This window comes from Castor canadensis, chromosome 3 (assembly GCF_047511655.1).
Source record: "Castor canadensis chromosome 3, mCasCan1.hap1v2, whole genome shotgun sequence".
NCBI classification, from domain to species: Eukaryota; Metazoa; Chordata; class Mammalia; order Rodentia; family Castoridae; genus Castor; species Castor canadensis.
In genome coordinates, this window is record NC_133388.1 from 194,910,975 (window position 1) to 194,926,594 (window position 15,620).

At 46.0% G+C, this 15,620-nt stretch overlaps 1 protein-coding gene across 1 annotated transcript in view; it reads right to left on the reverse strand.

Annotated features, from left to right (window-relative positions):
- Positions 1-15,620, reverse strand: part of Col22a1 (collagen type XXII alpha 1 chain) — a 247,389-nt gene that overhangs the window by 79,974 nt on the left and 151,795 nt on the right. Inside the window, exons 33-40 of the mRNA XM_020188246.2 lie at positions 15,328-15,381; positions 15,033-15,086; positions 14,133-14,186; positions 12,199-12,252; positions 10,665-10,718; positions 7,676-7,780; positions 6,697-6,741; positions 143-220 (exon numbers count right to left, since the gene is read on the reverse strand). Of these exons, the coding sequence (XP_020043835.2) occupies positions 143-220; positions 6,697-6,741; positions 7,676-7,780; positions 10,665-10,718; positions 12,199-12,252; positions 14,133-14,186; positions 15,033-15,086; positions 15,328-15,381 (498 nt within the window). The remainder of the gene's footprint in view (positions 1-142; positions 221-6,696; positions 6,742-7,675; positions 7,781-10,664; positions 10,719-12,198; positions 12,253-14,132; positions 14,187-15,032; positions 15,087-15,327; positions 15,382-15,620) is intronic.

Sequence of the window (15,620 nt, forward strand, 5' to 3'; positions counted from 1 at the left end):
ACTAGCCCCAAGGTCAGTGACCCACTACCATGTTAGCTGGAACAGGAGTGTCCCTGCAGGAAGAAGCTGCACCCTCATATGGGAGCAAGCAAAGAAGGGCTGCATGGCTGGGAGTAAAAGTGTTGGCTGAACCAAGACTCACAGGAGGGCCGGCAATCCCAATGCCTCGGTCTCCACGGCTGCCAGGAGACCCAGGGATCCCAGGTGCTCCTCGGTCCCCCTAGAAAGAGAAAAAAAATATGATTAAGAGGTCAGGGCTAGGAAGGAGAGGCCCAGGGTGTGGTAAGAATTACGCTCCTCCCAGGATCCTGAATAGCACTCTACCCATTCATCTCCCATCACCTAGCCTCGTGTGCCATTCCAGGATCCACTGAGGGAGCTGTGGTCTGGCACTAAACGGACCACACCTAATAACTGTGGTCATATATACCTTTCAAGGTTGACCACTTCCTAACCTTGACAATGGCTTGAAATGTGATTAGAACACTTTGACCCTCCCCCTGTAATGACCAGTCCAAATCTGCTGTGTTTTTTTCAAAGTTATATCTCCCTTCTAACCACACACGTATCCAGCGTTTCAACTTGGATTCCATATTGCCCATAAATTAATTCATCAATTTGTCGAAAAATCACCAGTATCTTCATTTTGCAGGTCACTTTTCTGGCTGTGAGAGTTAGAGGCCCAAGGATGACTGAGATAAAACTTTGTTTCAAGAATAGTGATTAACGATGTATGTGCCTAGGTGTCAGAGGCCTGGGTTTAAGAGCTGGCCTTAAGAAAGTGACAAGTGCTCTAACATGTAATTTTCTTCATCTCTTTGGGGTAGCTAGTGGAGGAGTGACCATGTCAGCAGACACTGGCCTCATTAATGAGATTGAGCACAGACAGCACAGAGAGGGCTCTAGGCCTGGAGCCAGGCACACACTCAGCATAAGCTAGCTATTGCATTTGCTGCTGTTCTCATCCACTTACCACTGTGGAGTAAATGGTAAAAGGAAAAGGAGAAAGAGGAAGCTGAGGCAAATTTACACTTTTTCTACAATTTCAGCATCTTCCATCTCTGAAAATGAGTGTGAATCATAACTCAACTGGCAGCAAATCCTGCTTTGTGCTGACACAGGCTGGTTCTGTCTTTGGTCATCCCATTTTGTATGAACATTCATACTTTTCACCTACATATTAATGAGTTTGCTTGGGGTGCTTTCCCAGACCCCACAGTGAATGACATGAGATGTGTAGTTTGCCTGTTACTACCTTTCCACAATCCAGATAACTTTGATCTGAAATGTACACAGCCCCACCAATTTTGTACAATGGACTATCCTCTGATACCTATATTAGGTCAGTTGACCTGCAGCTCAGCCTGACACTGAGATGGCAGGTGACCTTGCTGAAGCCAATTAACATCCTTGGGATGAGTGAATGTGTATCACAAGTGAAAACAGCCTCAGAAGCTGGTCATAAGGAATGATAAGATGATGAATAGCAAACTCATTTCAGGTAGAACCCAATATTGCTAGGCAACATATTGCTTTATTAAGATTTACATTTGTATGCACTTAAAATATCATTAATAAGCAGCCTATCCTTTATCTATCATTTCAACAATAAAATCTTGCATTTTGGGATCTTTAAATAAAGTGATGCTTCTAAGATGATTTGCTTTTCCTGCACTGATGAGATGAGTGCATAAGTTGTATATTCATTCAGCTAGTGTTCATTGTTTGTTCATTGCTAGCAGTGATCTAGGCTCCAAGCCCAATAGATGACTCAGCCATGAGGCCTGCTTACTGCAAGTGCTCAGTACTAAGTTTCGAAATAGGGTGTCATTTACAGAGATGGGGAGGAAAGCTTATAAAGTCCTTACAAAAAAATAGGAACCAAGATACTAATCCCTCTCTAGGCTCTCTTTGTACCATTCACTCTCCTTGTCCCTCCAGGGCCAACCTGCTATCCCTGATCCCTGAGAACTGCAGGACCCCTTACCTTCACTCTCCCAGTAACTCTTTCCTCATTTTTGAACTATTCCCACCAAATGTATTCTGTTTCTTTAGAATAATAAGGTATGGCTGGGTCTGGAGAGCATAAGACACTTAGGATCCAAAAATCAATTACTGTTTATAGGGAGGGTGAGGAAGGGAGGAGGTCAAGAAATAAGACAAATATGAAAACAAGTAAGATGAACTAAGAATAAACATGATCTGTGACTTATCTGTCACTAGCTTGTTGCAACAATGGAGTAGGTGAGGTTCTCCTCCCCTTCCCAAAGCCATAGTCAATGTATATCAACAAACCTTAACCTCTGCAAGGTAAGTCATATCCACATCCAAATCCGTATTCTTCCATTCTATTTGCATCTACCTTTGCTTCTTACATCTGCTGTTGCCTTTACAGGAGACATTCATCTGTCCACATTCTAAGCTTCCAAGCACCTACCCATCAACTAGCTTAGTCCAATCATCCAATTTTCACACAGTTGCCTCAGTCTGACTTCCTCTTCTGTCTTCTCACAAATATTTGTAACATCTTCATTAAACTTAACACATTTCCCCCTCATTTGTGCATCTCACTTCTTAATTCTCTGTAAGCACTGAAAATACAGACTCTCCATTCATTTGTTCATTCAACAAATATTTATCAAGTACTTCAAATGCATTAGATCCTATACTGGATACAATACCATGCAACAGTGGGTCCACAGTGTTTAGCTTAGGGCCTGGCACTGGTGGCCCTGGCTGCAGGAATAGGTAATCCTTCATCAGCCACATTTTGTCAGATGCAGAATTCTGCCTTTGATCCAAATAAGCTTTCTCCACTGGAAGGAACATGCTAGACAGACCATCCCCACCCAGCCTGGCAGTGCTGAACCCTGGACTGATTTTTCTGCACAATGGCCATATTTGGCTCCATCTGTGTGTTAAAGCAACAATTCTCCCAAGAAACTTCTTCACAGCCTAATGAACTATATGTTAGAAAATGACCCAAGAGCTGGGCACCAGCCTTGGTGCCTATAAACCTAGCTACTTGGGAGGCTGAGGTTGGGACAATCGCAGTTGCAGGCCAGCCCAGGCAAATTGTTCCTGACACTCCATCTCCAAAACAACCAGAGAAAAATGGATTAGAGGTGTGGCTCAAGTGTTAGAGCACCTGTTTTCCAAGCATGAAGTCCTGAGTTCAAACCTCAGTCCCACCAAAAAGAAAAGAAAAGAAAATGACCCAAGAAGAGAATAAAAGAGTAAAAACCTTAATGCTCTGTCAGCAAAAGCAAGAAGGCTAATGAGTAAGATGGAAAGTGGTGCATGAACTAGGATTGTAACGTGGACTGCAGGGAAGAAATCTGTGGGGAAGTTTGGGGTTCTGGATGGAGAGGACATGCATAGAGTTAGGGATGATGATCCCCTAACATCACTTATCTCTGAAGGAGCTCTTCTCAATGTCAACTATTCTTTACTCCTTCACGCAGCAAAGGAACAGAGAGTCTCAGAAAGACAAAGCCATCTTTCAAGTCATCTGTCTTATAGGTAACTGAGCTGGGATTCTAAGCAAGTTCTGTATGAAGCCCATACATATTCATTCTACCAGAAGCAAGACTTCTCTAAGACTACTGCAAAACCAGTAATCAGGAAGGGTTGAGGTGTACCAGGAGAAACCTCCAGGCTGTTCCCTCTCTTAGTGCCCTGAGATGCATTCACTCAGCATCTGGGACAGTTCTCATTCAAGGCAGGCAGAAGGTACCCTGGGATTCCTCTCCATCCGTCCTTCCCTTCTTCCCGGCATACCTTCCCACCTTCTTCCCCCTGAGCAACCCAAGCTAAAGATGACTCTGGATTCCAACTTATCTTCCCCATGCCTTGACAATGGAAACCTTTACTTCTAAACCACACTCAACCTTACAAATACATATAATATCAACCATGCAAAGGGTCACCTGTTTAAAGTCTCACATCTTAAATAAGGGAAACATTGGCCTGATGGAGTTGAAACTGGTTGGTCAACTGGACTGGGCCAGGGGTCTCTGCACTCCTCACCCCACCAGCGTCTCAACCTGCCTCTCTAATCTTTAAGGATGCCTTCACCCACCTCACTTCTCCCCAGGCTTTAACAATATGCCTTCTGATCAGATACAGACTCTTTGGGTGCCCACCTTCTGGCTGCAACCCTAAAGCAGAATCCACAGAATGATCAAATATTATGGATCACAAATATTTCTCGAGCAGGTGAGTATGACAAACACTATGCTAGGGCACTATTTTTATTGGCATGATATCATTTATTTTTCCCCAAACTCCACCTATGGTTATGTTGCTGAGATCTCAGAAATATAGCTTCAGAATAAAATAAATGAAGAAAAAAATCTCTTAGTATTAGATAAATTGTTATAAATAATTATCACAGAAAAAGGACATTTTAAGCCATTTTGCTGCTCTGCCGTTTTTAGTGCAGAAGGAAGCTTTCCTCTAAATGACTAGCAATGTCTTCTGGGTCCTGAGGCGCTTCTTCTCTAAGAGGGAACAATTCAGAGTGCTCAGGCCCTGCAGATGAATCTGGGCTAGGTTTACTGGTGGCAGGGAGACTCCATTATGCTCCTCAGGTAGCTGTAAATCCAGGGGGCTTCCTACAGCTGGGCCTGGCTTCCCTCTCCTCCTTCCACCCACTGATGCCCACTGCTCCCGGCACATGGAGCTATTTTATATACCCCCAACTTCAGGCAAAGCCAGTCCCTTTTTGTTCTTCAGAAAATAGGGAACTGTTATATATTTACTTCTGGCACGCAAGTAATTCTCCCATTGAGGAAAAATTTTGATTGCAGACAATACAATAAAATTAGCATATTGCAAGCACATTAGCATACTACAATCTCAATTAGTGCAAGCTTAAGATGCTTACAGAGGCCAGCCTCTTGAATAAGGAGACAAATCATGAAGCAAAGACATTCGATGCAGATACAGTAAGCATCCCTGGAGCTTCAAACTTCTCTACGCTGGATGTTATTTAAGAAAACCTCTTACATTCAATTTTAAAAGCAATACACTCTGTGGTTATGTCATTGAAATCCCAAAGGTGCAGCTACAGAGTAAAAGGAATAAAAGGGAAAAAATGTCTCTTGTTAGGTGATTGGTCTCTGGGGCTTGGAATAAGACTTCCACTAACAGCAGCATATGTAGATTGCAAAAGTGCTGAATCTTAAAATACCAGCTAGGATGGAAGTACTGTGCTTCAGAAAAATGCTACTTAATTCAGAAGAAACATGCTGCTTTATGGCAGATAGCAAGGCCATTGCAATGAAGGCAAAAAAGACTTTAAAAAATGTTTTCATAAATATATGCAGGTGGTAAGAAGTAATTTTACAATGACATTTTTTTGTGTAATTGTGAATATACGTATCAAGTTAAAGCCAAGCATCTAAGTGTTCTAATATCAATCACTGCCTCTCTTTGACCCACATCCTTTAAAGTGTATGCATCTGAGTTGGTGAAATAGTTCTCACTGGATGTGGTAAGTTTACAGCTCACACTCTTCTCTGAACACACTCCATCTCCACCTCATTGTCTCCTCCAAGTTCATGCCCCTGACAAGGTCTGCTTCCTCACCTTCTTCTTCCCTGTGTCAGCTGCCACATGCACTTTAAGACCAAGACAAACATCAAATCCTCCAAGAAGACATCCACAATGAAACCAGTGTGGGTGAGACAGCTGCTTCTGAGCTCGTTCTACCCTTGCTTCCTTCCCTCCAGCACTTGACCGCCTTTGCTGTTTATACTTCTATTTGCTCCTGTGGACCATGAGCTGCTAGAGACTCAATGCTTATCACATGCATTGTTGTTGTCCCACAGCCCACTCTAAAATCGGACTGGCAGTTAAAAGCTCAGTAGATGTGTGATGGATGGAATAATAATTGCACTGGTCATCAATGCATGAACGAGCAAAGGGATGAGTGATTCACGTAGATAACCACAGGACAATTCTTGCTCACTCAGGAGAGCGCCTCCTCATGAGAAAAGTCGTCTTTTCTGGAGTGAATCAGCTGGTGAATTGAGGAAGAGACTTAACAACATTCACCAACATTTCCCTTTTCCTCCTGGGTGCACAACAAGATGACATTCCACAGCCTCCCCTGTCATAACCATCACTTGAGGTTGGGAAAATACTAATTACTAACTTCCAGGCCTGGCCCATAAATTCCTCCTAGCAATTTCTCCTTTCTTTCTTTCCCCTCATTCATGACTGTATACCAAGGCTTTGGAGAAGGATGGAAGAGCTGATGTCGTAGAATGTAAGACCCTGAAAGGCTTTATGGACCAGGATTCCCCCACCCCATGACTCTCATCAGACCTAATGTGAGTGAGAAGTAAACTTTGATTGCATTAAGCCTCTGAAGTTCAGGTACCATCTGTAACCAAAATTAGATTAATAATATGAGACAACTTAGATCTTTGCTCAGCCAGGCGAAAGCTAGTGTCTCTTGTGATTTCATTTAATCAGCAAGCATTTATTAAGCACTGACTGTAAATGTAGGGGTATTACTTCGAAATAATAGTTGAGAGTCACAGAAACTTTAGTCAAATGGAATGTGATAAGCTTAGAAATGTGGAAGTGGATTGAGATGACTAGAGAAGCTCAAAATAAAATTTCTACGGTCCTTTTCTTTCTAAGTGCACCCCATGCCATCTACTATTTGTTTGGGTAATTACTCACTTTGGTTCCCAGGGGTCCAGGTAATCCAGGTGCTCCTCGAAGTCCCTGGTGAAATGAACAATACAAAGACAGGTATGGAATCATGAGGGAGCACTGACCTATCCTCCATGTGCTGGGATGCATTTGTCCTTTGCAGGGTCCAGGGCAGATTATAGAGTTGATTGCACAAAGGAAAACAGTATTTTTCAGACACAAGGCCCTAGTCGTGACTTCTGACTCTGCCACCTACTGCTTCAAGGTGAGCGTGGCTAAATCTCATGGTTTGCTTTTCCACTGAAGGTCCTCATGCTGCAGGCTCCCACAAGTAAGTGCCAAGGACAGGCTTCAAAGCAGGCTTTCCTGATTCCAAAGCTCTTTCTTCTTTGCCCTGCTATTGAGACCTAGGGTGGGTCATGGGAGAGGTTTCCACTCCAGGCTGATGGGCTTTGCTTGATGCAGGACTCAGCCAAAATTAAAATAATACTTTGGAAGTACTGGCTAACGGAGCCAGCATATACCAGAAAACCCTTCTACATGTGCCCACCTATGACTGCTGTGAGGTACAGCTACTCATTTTCATGACTGTTTCTCCCTCAATCATGAGTGTCTCAAGGGCATAGGCTGTCTGATCCATCTCTGTGTCCTTAGCACCTGGCCCAGCCTGGCAAGCAGCAAGCAGTCCACGTGTTCTGTGCTGCCTAGAAAGGCACTGGGCCCCTCTCCCTTAGCTTATCTGTGGCCTGACTTTCCAAGGTTTCAGTTAACTGTGGTCCATTACAGTCTGAAAATGCTAAATGGAAGATTCCAGAATTAATAATTCTTAAATAACTTTCATTACACTGTTTGCTCCAGGCCTCCCCTTTCCCAACCAATCCAAGTTCATTGGCTATGACTCACTTTCTGCAAAGTTTGGTAGCGATTTTTTCAATTCTTTTTCCTTTTTCTTTTCCAATTTTAGCCCAGTTTCCCAGGTGCAGAAATCCCCTGGCCTACCACTCACCGGCTCGCCATCCTTGCCCTTTCCAGGTGTCCCAGGGAGTCCAGGAGCACCAGGATCACCCCGGGGTCCAGCTGGCCCTGGGCTCCCTACTTCCCCCGCTGTTCCCTGGAGAGAAAAGTGAACATTTTCCAGGGTTAGTGTAATACAGAGCTCAGCTTTCCAATGGTGAGCCAGCCAGAGTGGGGTTGGTAAGGCAACCTTGGGGCTTTTCTGACAATTTTAGAAAGCCCGTATCTCTGGGGGCATGAAAAGATGGACTGTATAATGGATTTACAGGTCGAATTCTGTACCCCCAAACTTTACAAGTTGGAGTGTTAACCCCCAGTACTTCAGCGTAAAAGAGAGTATTAACAGATGTAGCTAGTGAAGTTGGGATGAGGTTATCCTGGAGTGAGACTCTCAATGGGGCTCATCCAATATGACTGGTGATCTTTTAAGAAGGTCACATGTAGTCACAGACATACAGAAAGAAGATTATGTGAAAATGTAGGCGGAAGATGCAGGTTGGTAACCAAGGAGAGAAGCTGTACTGGATAATCCCTCATGCCCTCAGAGAGAGTCAATCTGCTACACCTCAATCTAGGACTTCTGGTCTCCAGAACTATGAGACCATAAGTCTCTGCTGTTTAGGTCACTTGGTCTGTGATACTTCATTGTAGCAAAAGCACAATGTCATGTCACTGACTGCCTACTGCATCCTTCTACCACTATAGGAAACTGTCGGTGTGTCTGTCACAGATGGTCTTCCATTCTTGCTCAACAACTCTGAGCAGGGCACATATCCCCTACAGGCTGTGCACTCCCTTCATGAGACAGCTCAGCTATACAACATCACTTTATGGCAATAAGATGGTCCCTTCTGACAACTTCCCCAAAGTTGACCTTTAACCTGCTCCCTGGAGATCTGCAGACAAAAATCTAGTCCCTCTTCACATGATAAGTCTTCAAGAATATGAACAAAGCTTGAGGATCCAAAGGGAGAGAGAACAAAACAGAGAGCACATAGACCAGGATACTGAGGGAGCTTGAACTTCCTCCAGGCCAATACTCACTCACCTTTTTCTGACCTCAAAGCTATAAGCAGCCCCCATCCAATGGGATGCCTTTTTCCTGCTAGCTCCTGCTAAACTGCAGTCTGAATGCCCCATCCCTTCTCTGATGGAAGGTAAGGGAATATGAACCACAACTAACAGGGAGCAGTGGAGAGGGTCTTTCCAAGCCCAGGTCAGGTTCAGCCTTCCCCAGGCCCACCATTGGACATGAAAGACAGAGCACACTGTAGTGTCGGGGACTTTCGTCACTTTGCAGAGCACCAAAGGTTCCCTATACCAAAGTGCTAGGCTTGCCTCAGCCCTCAGCCTGGGAACGAGAAGGCATTTGGCTCCCCCCAGTGGTTGAATGAGCCAGCTGCCCACTGATTTTGTGGGTTATGAATACTCAGCTGGTCCTCATAAAACTCTTAACATTTTGGTCAATCTTCTAGATTGTCAACACTCTGACAATAGAGTGCCTCTGACACTTGATTATAATGTAGGGTCCTTCAGACATAGTATAATCAGAAAACAGCAAAAAGAGCTATTTTTCTTTTGTTTAGTCTGTGTACTGTACTCATTACAGCAGCCTGTAATATTATCTTTTTTTCCAAAAAATTAGCATGTACATCACATAAGGGTAATTATTAAACCTGTGATCAACTAACAGTCCCAAATCCCAAGATATTTTCCACAGATTGGTTGACAACTTTTCCCTAAAATAAATTATTTTCTCTGAAACATAGATTTTTAAATTGAGTCTTTCACTAAAATGCAAACTACATATTACATTTTACAAAAATAAAGTGATCTAAAGAAATCACTTTAGAACATTCCAGGAAAAGCAGGCTGGAAGGAATCTGTATGAAGAAGGTAGACGTGTGTGAGCTGGGGGAGTCCTCTGAGGATGATCCATCAGAAGGAGAGGACACTTGTTCACATGGGTGGGCAAGACATACCTGCTGTCAGCCCTACATCAGCTCTGTCCTCTGCTGAGCCTGGGCACCTACCTCCCCTGCTCTCCAGCTAATCTTCACAACTAAAACTAATCATACCTATTATCACTCTCATTTTACAGCTGAGCAAATCCAGATGCAAAGAGGCGTACCTTTAGACGCGACCGGGAGTGTTCAGGGTGGTATGGCCATAGATGAGGGGTACCTTCAGTCAGCATAGGGTTTCTCAACCTTGGCACCACTTTCAAGGTGGATGATTCTTGGGGCAGGATGGAGGATTGTCCTGTGTGTTCTGGGATTTTAACAGAATCCCTGGCCTCTTCATACTACGTGGCAGTAGCAGTCCCTCCTTCCAGTGGTTATGACCAGACATGTCAGGAGGGGCAGGATTACCCCAAATTGAGAACCACTGCTATCCCCTAGTTTAGAGTCACACAAATCATCTAAGACATCGGAGCTTGCATCTGACCTAGGTCTGAAACCTGCCTACCTTGCCTAGGTTATTCAAATGAGCGCTTTGGATTTCCCAAGCTCTGGACACTTCCTAGAGTGCTGGGTCAGAGCAACATGCAATGGGTTTTAGAGGATGTGCTTCTCCTCCTCAGCCTGTAGAGTTTGTCAGTCATGGAAAGGGGACACTGTTTCTCTCTTCTTCCTGATAAATAAAATGGGTGAGCTGGAACACTGAGCTGACAAAAGCTAGGATCTCGAGTTAGACAGGCCTGGCCCTTCAGCTCATGAGCTATGAGATGTGGGCAATGAATTCACCTCTCAGAACCTCCAACTCCACATTTGTCAAAGGGGTGTTCATCTGATTCACAGGTCTATTGGGAGGGTTAGAGGAGATGACAAAATGGCATGACCTCTTCTCTCTCTCCTATTTGCACAATCCCTTTTGATTCCTGGGTCTTAACAGAGGCCTGAGCAGAGTGAGCTCCTCCTCCACTGCCAGCAAGATCCCAGAATAGATGCTCCCATGCTGAGAGACTGCATTGCTCTTACCTTCTCACCATGCTCCCCATCTTTCCCAGGGGGGCCTCTGACACCAGGGGGGCCCTGAAGAAAGAAAGATTATTCACAGTGTCAGTTTCTTGGTGGCCAGGCAAGAGTACATTGTCCCCTTTTCAGCACTACTTCACCTGGTCCCTCTCCTGACTTGAGTTCCCCGAGGCCCATCTCCTTGCGCAGCTCTGACCCTACACCTCTATGTCAAAGCTCTGAAAAGCAGGTATGGTCTGCACAGTGCTCTGCCTCCTCTCAGCTGGGAGCTCTTAGAGGACAGGCCCCAAGAAAGCAGATACCACGGGGGGCACAGATGATCCAAAGAATACAAGTTCTACATTAGAGAACTAACTGGGCCTGTGGAGTTCCCAAAAAATTTATTCTGAAACAAGGTTCAAGGTAAGCATTCCATGGGCACACCAGTAGGGAACTAGGACAGTGAGAAAAGAGGACAGCGGACATCTAGAAACACATTGAGAAACTGGAACTCAGTCCTGCCAGGAAAGCTGGGAGCCCCCCCACCACTTATTCCACCTGGGGCAAAGTCATTGGGCTGCTTATCCCTCCATTAGCCTAGGGCTGCTTCTGGTGGTGCGACTAGCCACATGCATGTGGCTGGACAAAGTGTTTATCAAACGCTCAGGCAAAGGAAAGCAGGGTTGGCAGTTGAAGTTGATGTGTGCAGTGTGCAAAGGCAGGGCTACATGAGCATGACTCCCTTCCTACAGGACTCAAGTCTCCTTGTGCCTCAGTTTCCACCTGTGTACAGTAGGACCTACAGTGGCCATTTAACAGGCTGTGATGAGATGAGTTAACATAGGTAATGCACTGAGAACATCTAAACGTCCAGTGTTTGTCCTCCAAACTAGGATGATTATTACCTATAAAGGTTTGATGAATGCACAGACTGACCTACATCTACTATGAAGGATAAATTCTTAATAGCCCTTGACTGGATGCCATTGCATGTTTTATGAAAGAATGCTGAAGTCTAAATCAATGTTTATGGTGTATCATAAAGCTAGCCCATTAGACAGCTTAAGTCACCTCATCAGAGAGGGAGAGGTGGAATCTTGGCAGGTCAGGTAAGGTGGGACTGAAAGGTCAACCAGCACAGCCTCTGCTTCCACTCTGCAGAAGAAAAAGCTATGGCCTCAAGGAGTGGCTGGCCAAGGTCTTAATGCCCTCCAGCGAGAGACCCGGATAAGAATTCCAATGTGTAATGGCCAGTTGTGGACCTTTGACGTTTTTAGGTTCATTTTGTCTCTTTGAAAGAAACAACATTCATGAAATGTACAGACTTTCTGCAATCACACTTAAGTCTACCACCTGGAAAGCTGAAACATTACCTAGACCCTCAGGATTGCTAACTTTCTGGGTGACCTTTGTCATGACATCAGTGTCCCCACCTATGAAATTACGGTAATGATTCCTACACCTCGGAGTTTCAGGAAGGACAGAGGAGTTAACTTCGTTGAAGACAGTATAGGTCCACAACCCATGATGGTGTCTTTGCCCTCTCCCAGTTACTCACCACACTTCCTGGAAGGCCACTGAGACCTGGGGGTCCTGCGGGTCCTGGAGTACCCTAGATACAGAGCAGTTTAGAAAGACCAAATGTCCTCACTACAAATAGCTGTTTCTGGCCACTCCACACATTTCCCATTCTCAGTCACCATGACTTGCTGGAACCACCTCCAACCTAACATTCCCTTCACAAACAGTAGGAACCTCCTTCCCTTAAGAGCCATCATGTCCCAATAGCCAGGCCTCAAATCAGTGGGCATGCAGCACACAGGGGAAGACAGGAGGGAGGACTCTAGCAGTTCCTTAAGCCTACACACAGAGTGGGTGCATGTGGAAGGCAGGAAGGGGTGGCAAAGAGAACAGTCCCTACTTATGCATGAAGATCTTAGGTGAAGCTTGGCCTTAATCCTAAGCATGGGAGAAAGAAGACACTGGATATGGGAGCTGAGATTAGAGAAAACATTCTAATATAATGAAGAAGGTCAGATGAAGGGCATTAGACAAGCTGTGGAGAACAGTGAGATGACAGAGTGGGCAATGGCTGGCTGACTGTGGGTTGGACTGAAAGAGGCGTCCCTGGAGAATGTACAAGGAGCAGTACCCAGGGCTCATAATCAATTGCTGGTTCTTGGAAGATTACAAGTCTGAGGGACCATGGCAAGTCTGCTTTTAGTCTGCGCCATGTTGAAGATGCTAGCATCATTCACAGGAAAAGGGCAATGAGGAGGAGCAGATGTGTGTGCGTGCGTGTGCGTGTGCGTGTGCGTGTGCGTGTGTGTGTGTTGGCTTCAACTGGAGAGTCAGGGAATGCTTCTTAGAGAAAGTGGATTTTAACTAGAACTTGATGGCAGGGCAATAATTCCATGAGAGGAGGTATGTGTGAGGACATCTAGGTGGGTCACAGCCCTGGAGGAGAGGGAGCAGGGGACTCTCAAAGTACTGAAGTAGCTCAGGTTTCTTTCAAGCCTTGTTCCCCACTGTCACAGGCTGTGTGCATCCTGAGAGTCAGAAATCTTGTAGCATGCAAAGTTCTCAGCCTTTTTGCCTACCCTGCTTCCATTCTAGCCCAGGCCAAGCTCAGCAGAGCTCTCTGCACTGCAGGAAGAAACCGGCCTTCTGCCCCCTCTGCAGAATTCACACTGGTCACTACCCTTAGCTGACCTGGTCCCCACTCAGTCCCATGAATGACCTGGTCATGTTAAGTGGCTTCTGGCCTGTGGTCTCAGAAGCGACTAGACTCCAGCTGCTCCTCTTACTACTGTCACCTCTCCTGGGAGGCCCAGTCATGTTGGCCTCATCCTGCCTCCCACCAGTCCCATAAACAAGTCTGAGCTCTGCAGCTTTGTAGCAAGTAACAGAATTCGTCTCAGCTTCAGGGACAAGTGCCAACCCCTCTGTGATCAAATACACCCAGATTCCCAATTCTAGGCCTGTAGACCACAATCAGGAGCAACGCAGAAGAGCTCAGAAGGTGCCTACTGGGAAGTGTGTGTGTCTGCATTTTCCAGTGTGTGTGTGTGTGTGTGTGTGTGTGTGTGTGTGTGTGTGTGTGTGTGTGTGTGAGAGAGAGTATTGTGTACTTGGATTTGTAAAATATGTATATGTAGATATGAACCTAGACACACTTCTCAAAGTAACAAACTCATCTATGAGTATCTCTGTGTGTGTGTACACCATCTGCGTGCATATGAAAGATTTCCCTTGTGAGTTGGGCATATGGACAAAGCCCTGATTTGTTAGGACCACTGTGGAGGCCAGAGCATTTCTCTTTGTGCTCACTGCTCAAAAGGCCACCAGCCCTGGACAGCTTCTCCATTGTGGGCTGGGCCTTCTTGACCACCTCCCGCACAGTTAGTCCGGAGATGTGAGCCACAGGGCAGATGCTCTGCCCCATCCTTCCCTACAGGGTCCCCAGGAGTCAGGTGGAAAATAAGAACTCACTGGGCTTCCAGCTGCTCCAGGAGCACCCTGTGTGCCATCTTGTCCCTTGGCACCCTGTGCATGGAAGAAAAGGGAAGAAGTAAGAGGTGGAAGACCTTAGGCAATATTGTCCTCACCCTCACAGCAAAAAGTCTCAGCAAACTTTGGCTCATCAGAATCAACTGATCACACTGAAAGGGAACAGGGTCTAAGAGGTACCAAAAGCCACCATTCCCTGGGCCACCACAGGGGCTTGGCATATAAAGACTGTAGTCAGTCCTCACCATTGTCCAAGTGTCACCTAAGTGTCATCACGGACCCTTCATGTGAGCACAGAGGGGCATGATGATGAGGGAAAGCCAGCCAGTAGCCCTGGGGATTCCAGCTAGATAGGTCATTCCACCAGACACTTCCACATGGTACCGAGCTCACAGACAACCTGAACAATGGCCCAGAAAAATCCAGAGAAGCAGCCAGACCAGGAAAAATAATGAAAACAAATGCAATGTGCACCAGGCATCATTTAAACCAGGGCTGCTGATTTGCTGATTAATGACTGAGAAGGTGAAGTGATTTCTGGCCTCTGAAAAAGCTTTGGGAACCAGGAATGGCCCTGCCTGCCAGGCCACTCTCTCCATAGTGTACTGAGTCTAGGGGGCAAACAGAAGAATCAGGAACTCACTTCAGTCAGTTCCTTAATGGCAAGTCAGGGACAACCAGGTTTCCTCGCGTAGGCCTGGACCCAAGTGGATGAATTTAGGGGTGCTTTGCAAGGGGCCGGGACTCTAGGACACGCAGAGCCTTGCTACAGCACCCTCTGGTGAGAATTCGTGAAATGCCAGGCGAGAAGTCTGGTAGGACTGGACTGGAGGGAAAGAAGGGAGCAGGGATTTCCAACAGGTGGACAGGGGACTTTCTTACCGGAGCTCCAGTGGGTCCCCGAGGGCCCAGTTCACCAGGATGGCCCTGTGGTCCCTGAAATGAAATAATCTGTCCATGAAGTAGCTCATCTCCCTATGCTGAGCAGATGAGTTGGGGCGTAGGCACATGCAATGGGTAAATTTGAAATCCAAGGATGACACCAGAGACCTGAGGACTGAGAAGGGGACCACATTTGGCTCAGCTGGACTCCTGGGATGGACTGTATACTTAGACCTAGAGCCACTGGCCCATGGATACCTACTATCTGTGTAACTTGAGAGTCTGGGGTACTCACCACTTCCCCAGGCAGGCCAGGATCACCCTTCTCTCCTTTAGGTCCTTGTTCTCCCTGTTGGTTGGAAGCACAGGTTACAGATGACCTGAGAGCAAACCTCCTTCTTACAGCTCCTTCCAGTGTATGCTCCCTGCCCCTCAGCTTTGGCACGAGGGTCTCTCTGGTCTGTGGGTATGCCTGATGGTTACCACCACCCTTCAAAGGTTCTTTGCTACCAGGGGCTCTTCTGAAGCACTTCCCTGGGACTCTGACTGACCGACTCCTGCTTTAGACCTAAGGGCAGGAATCTCTTC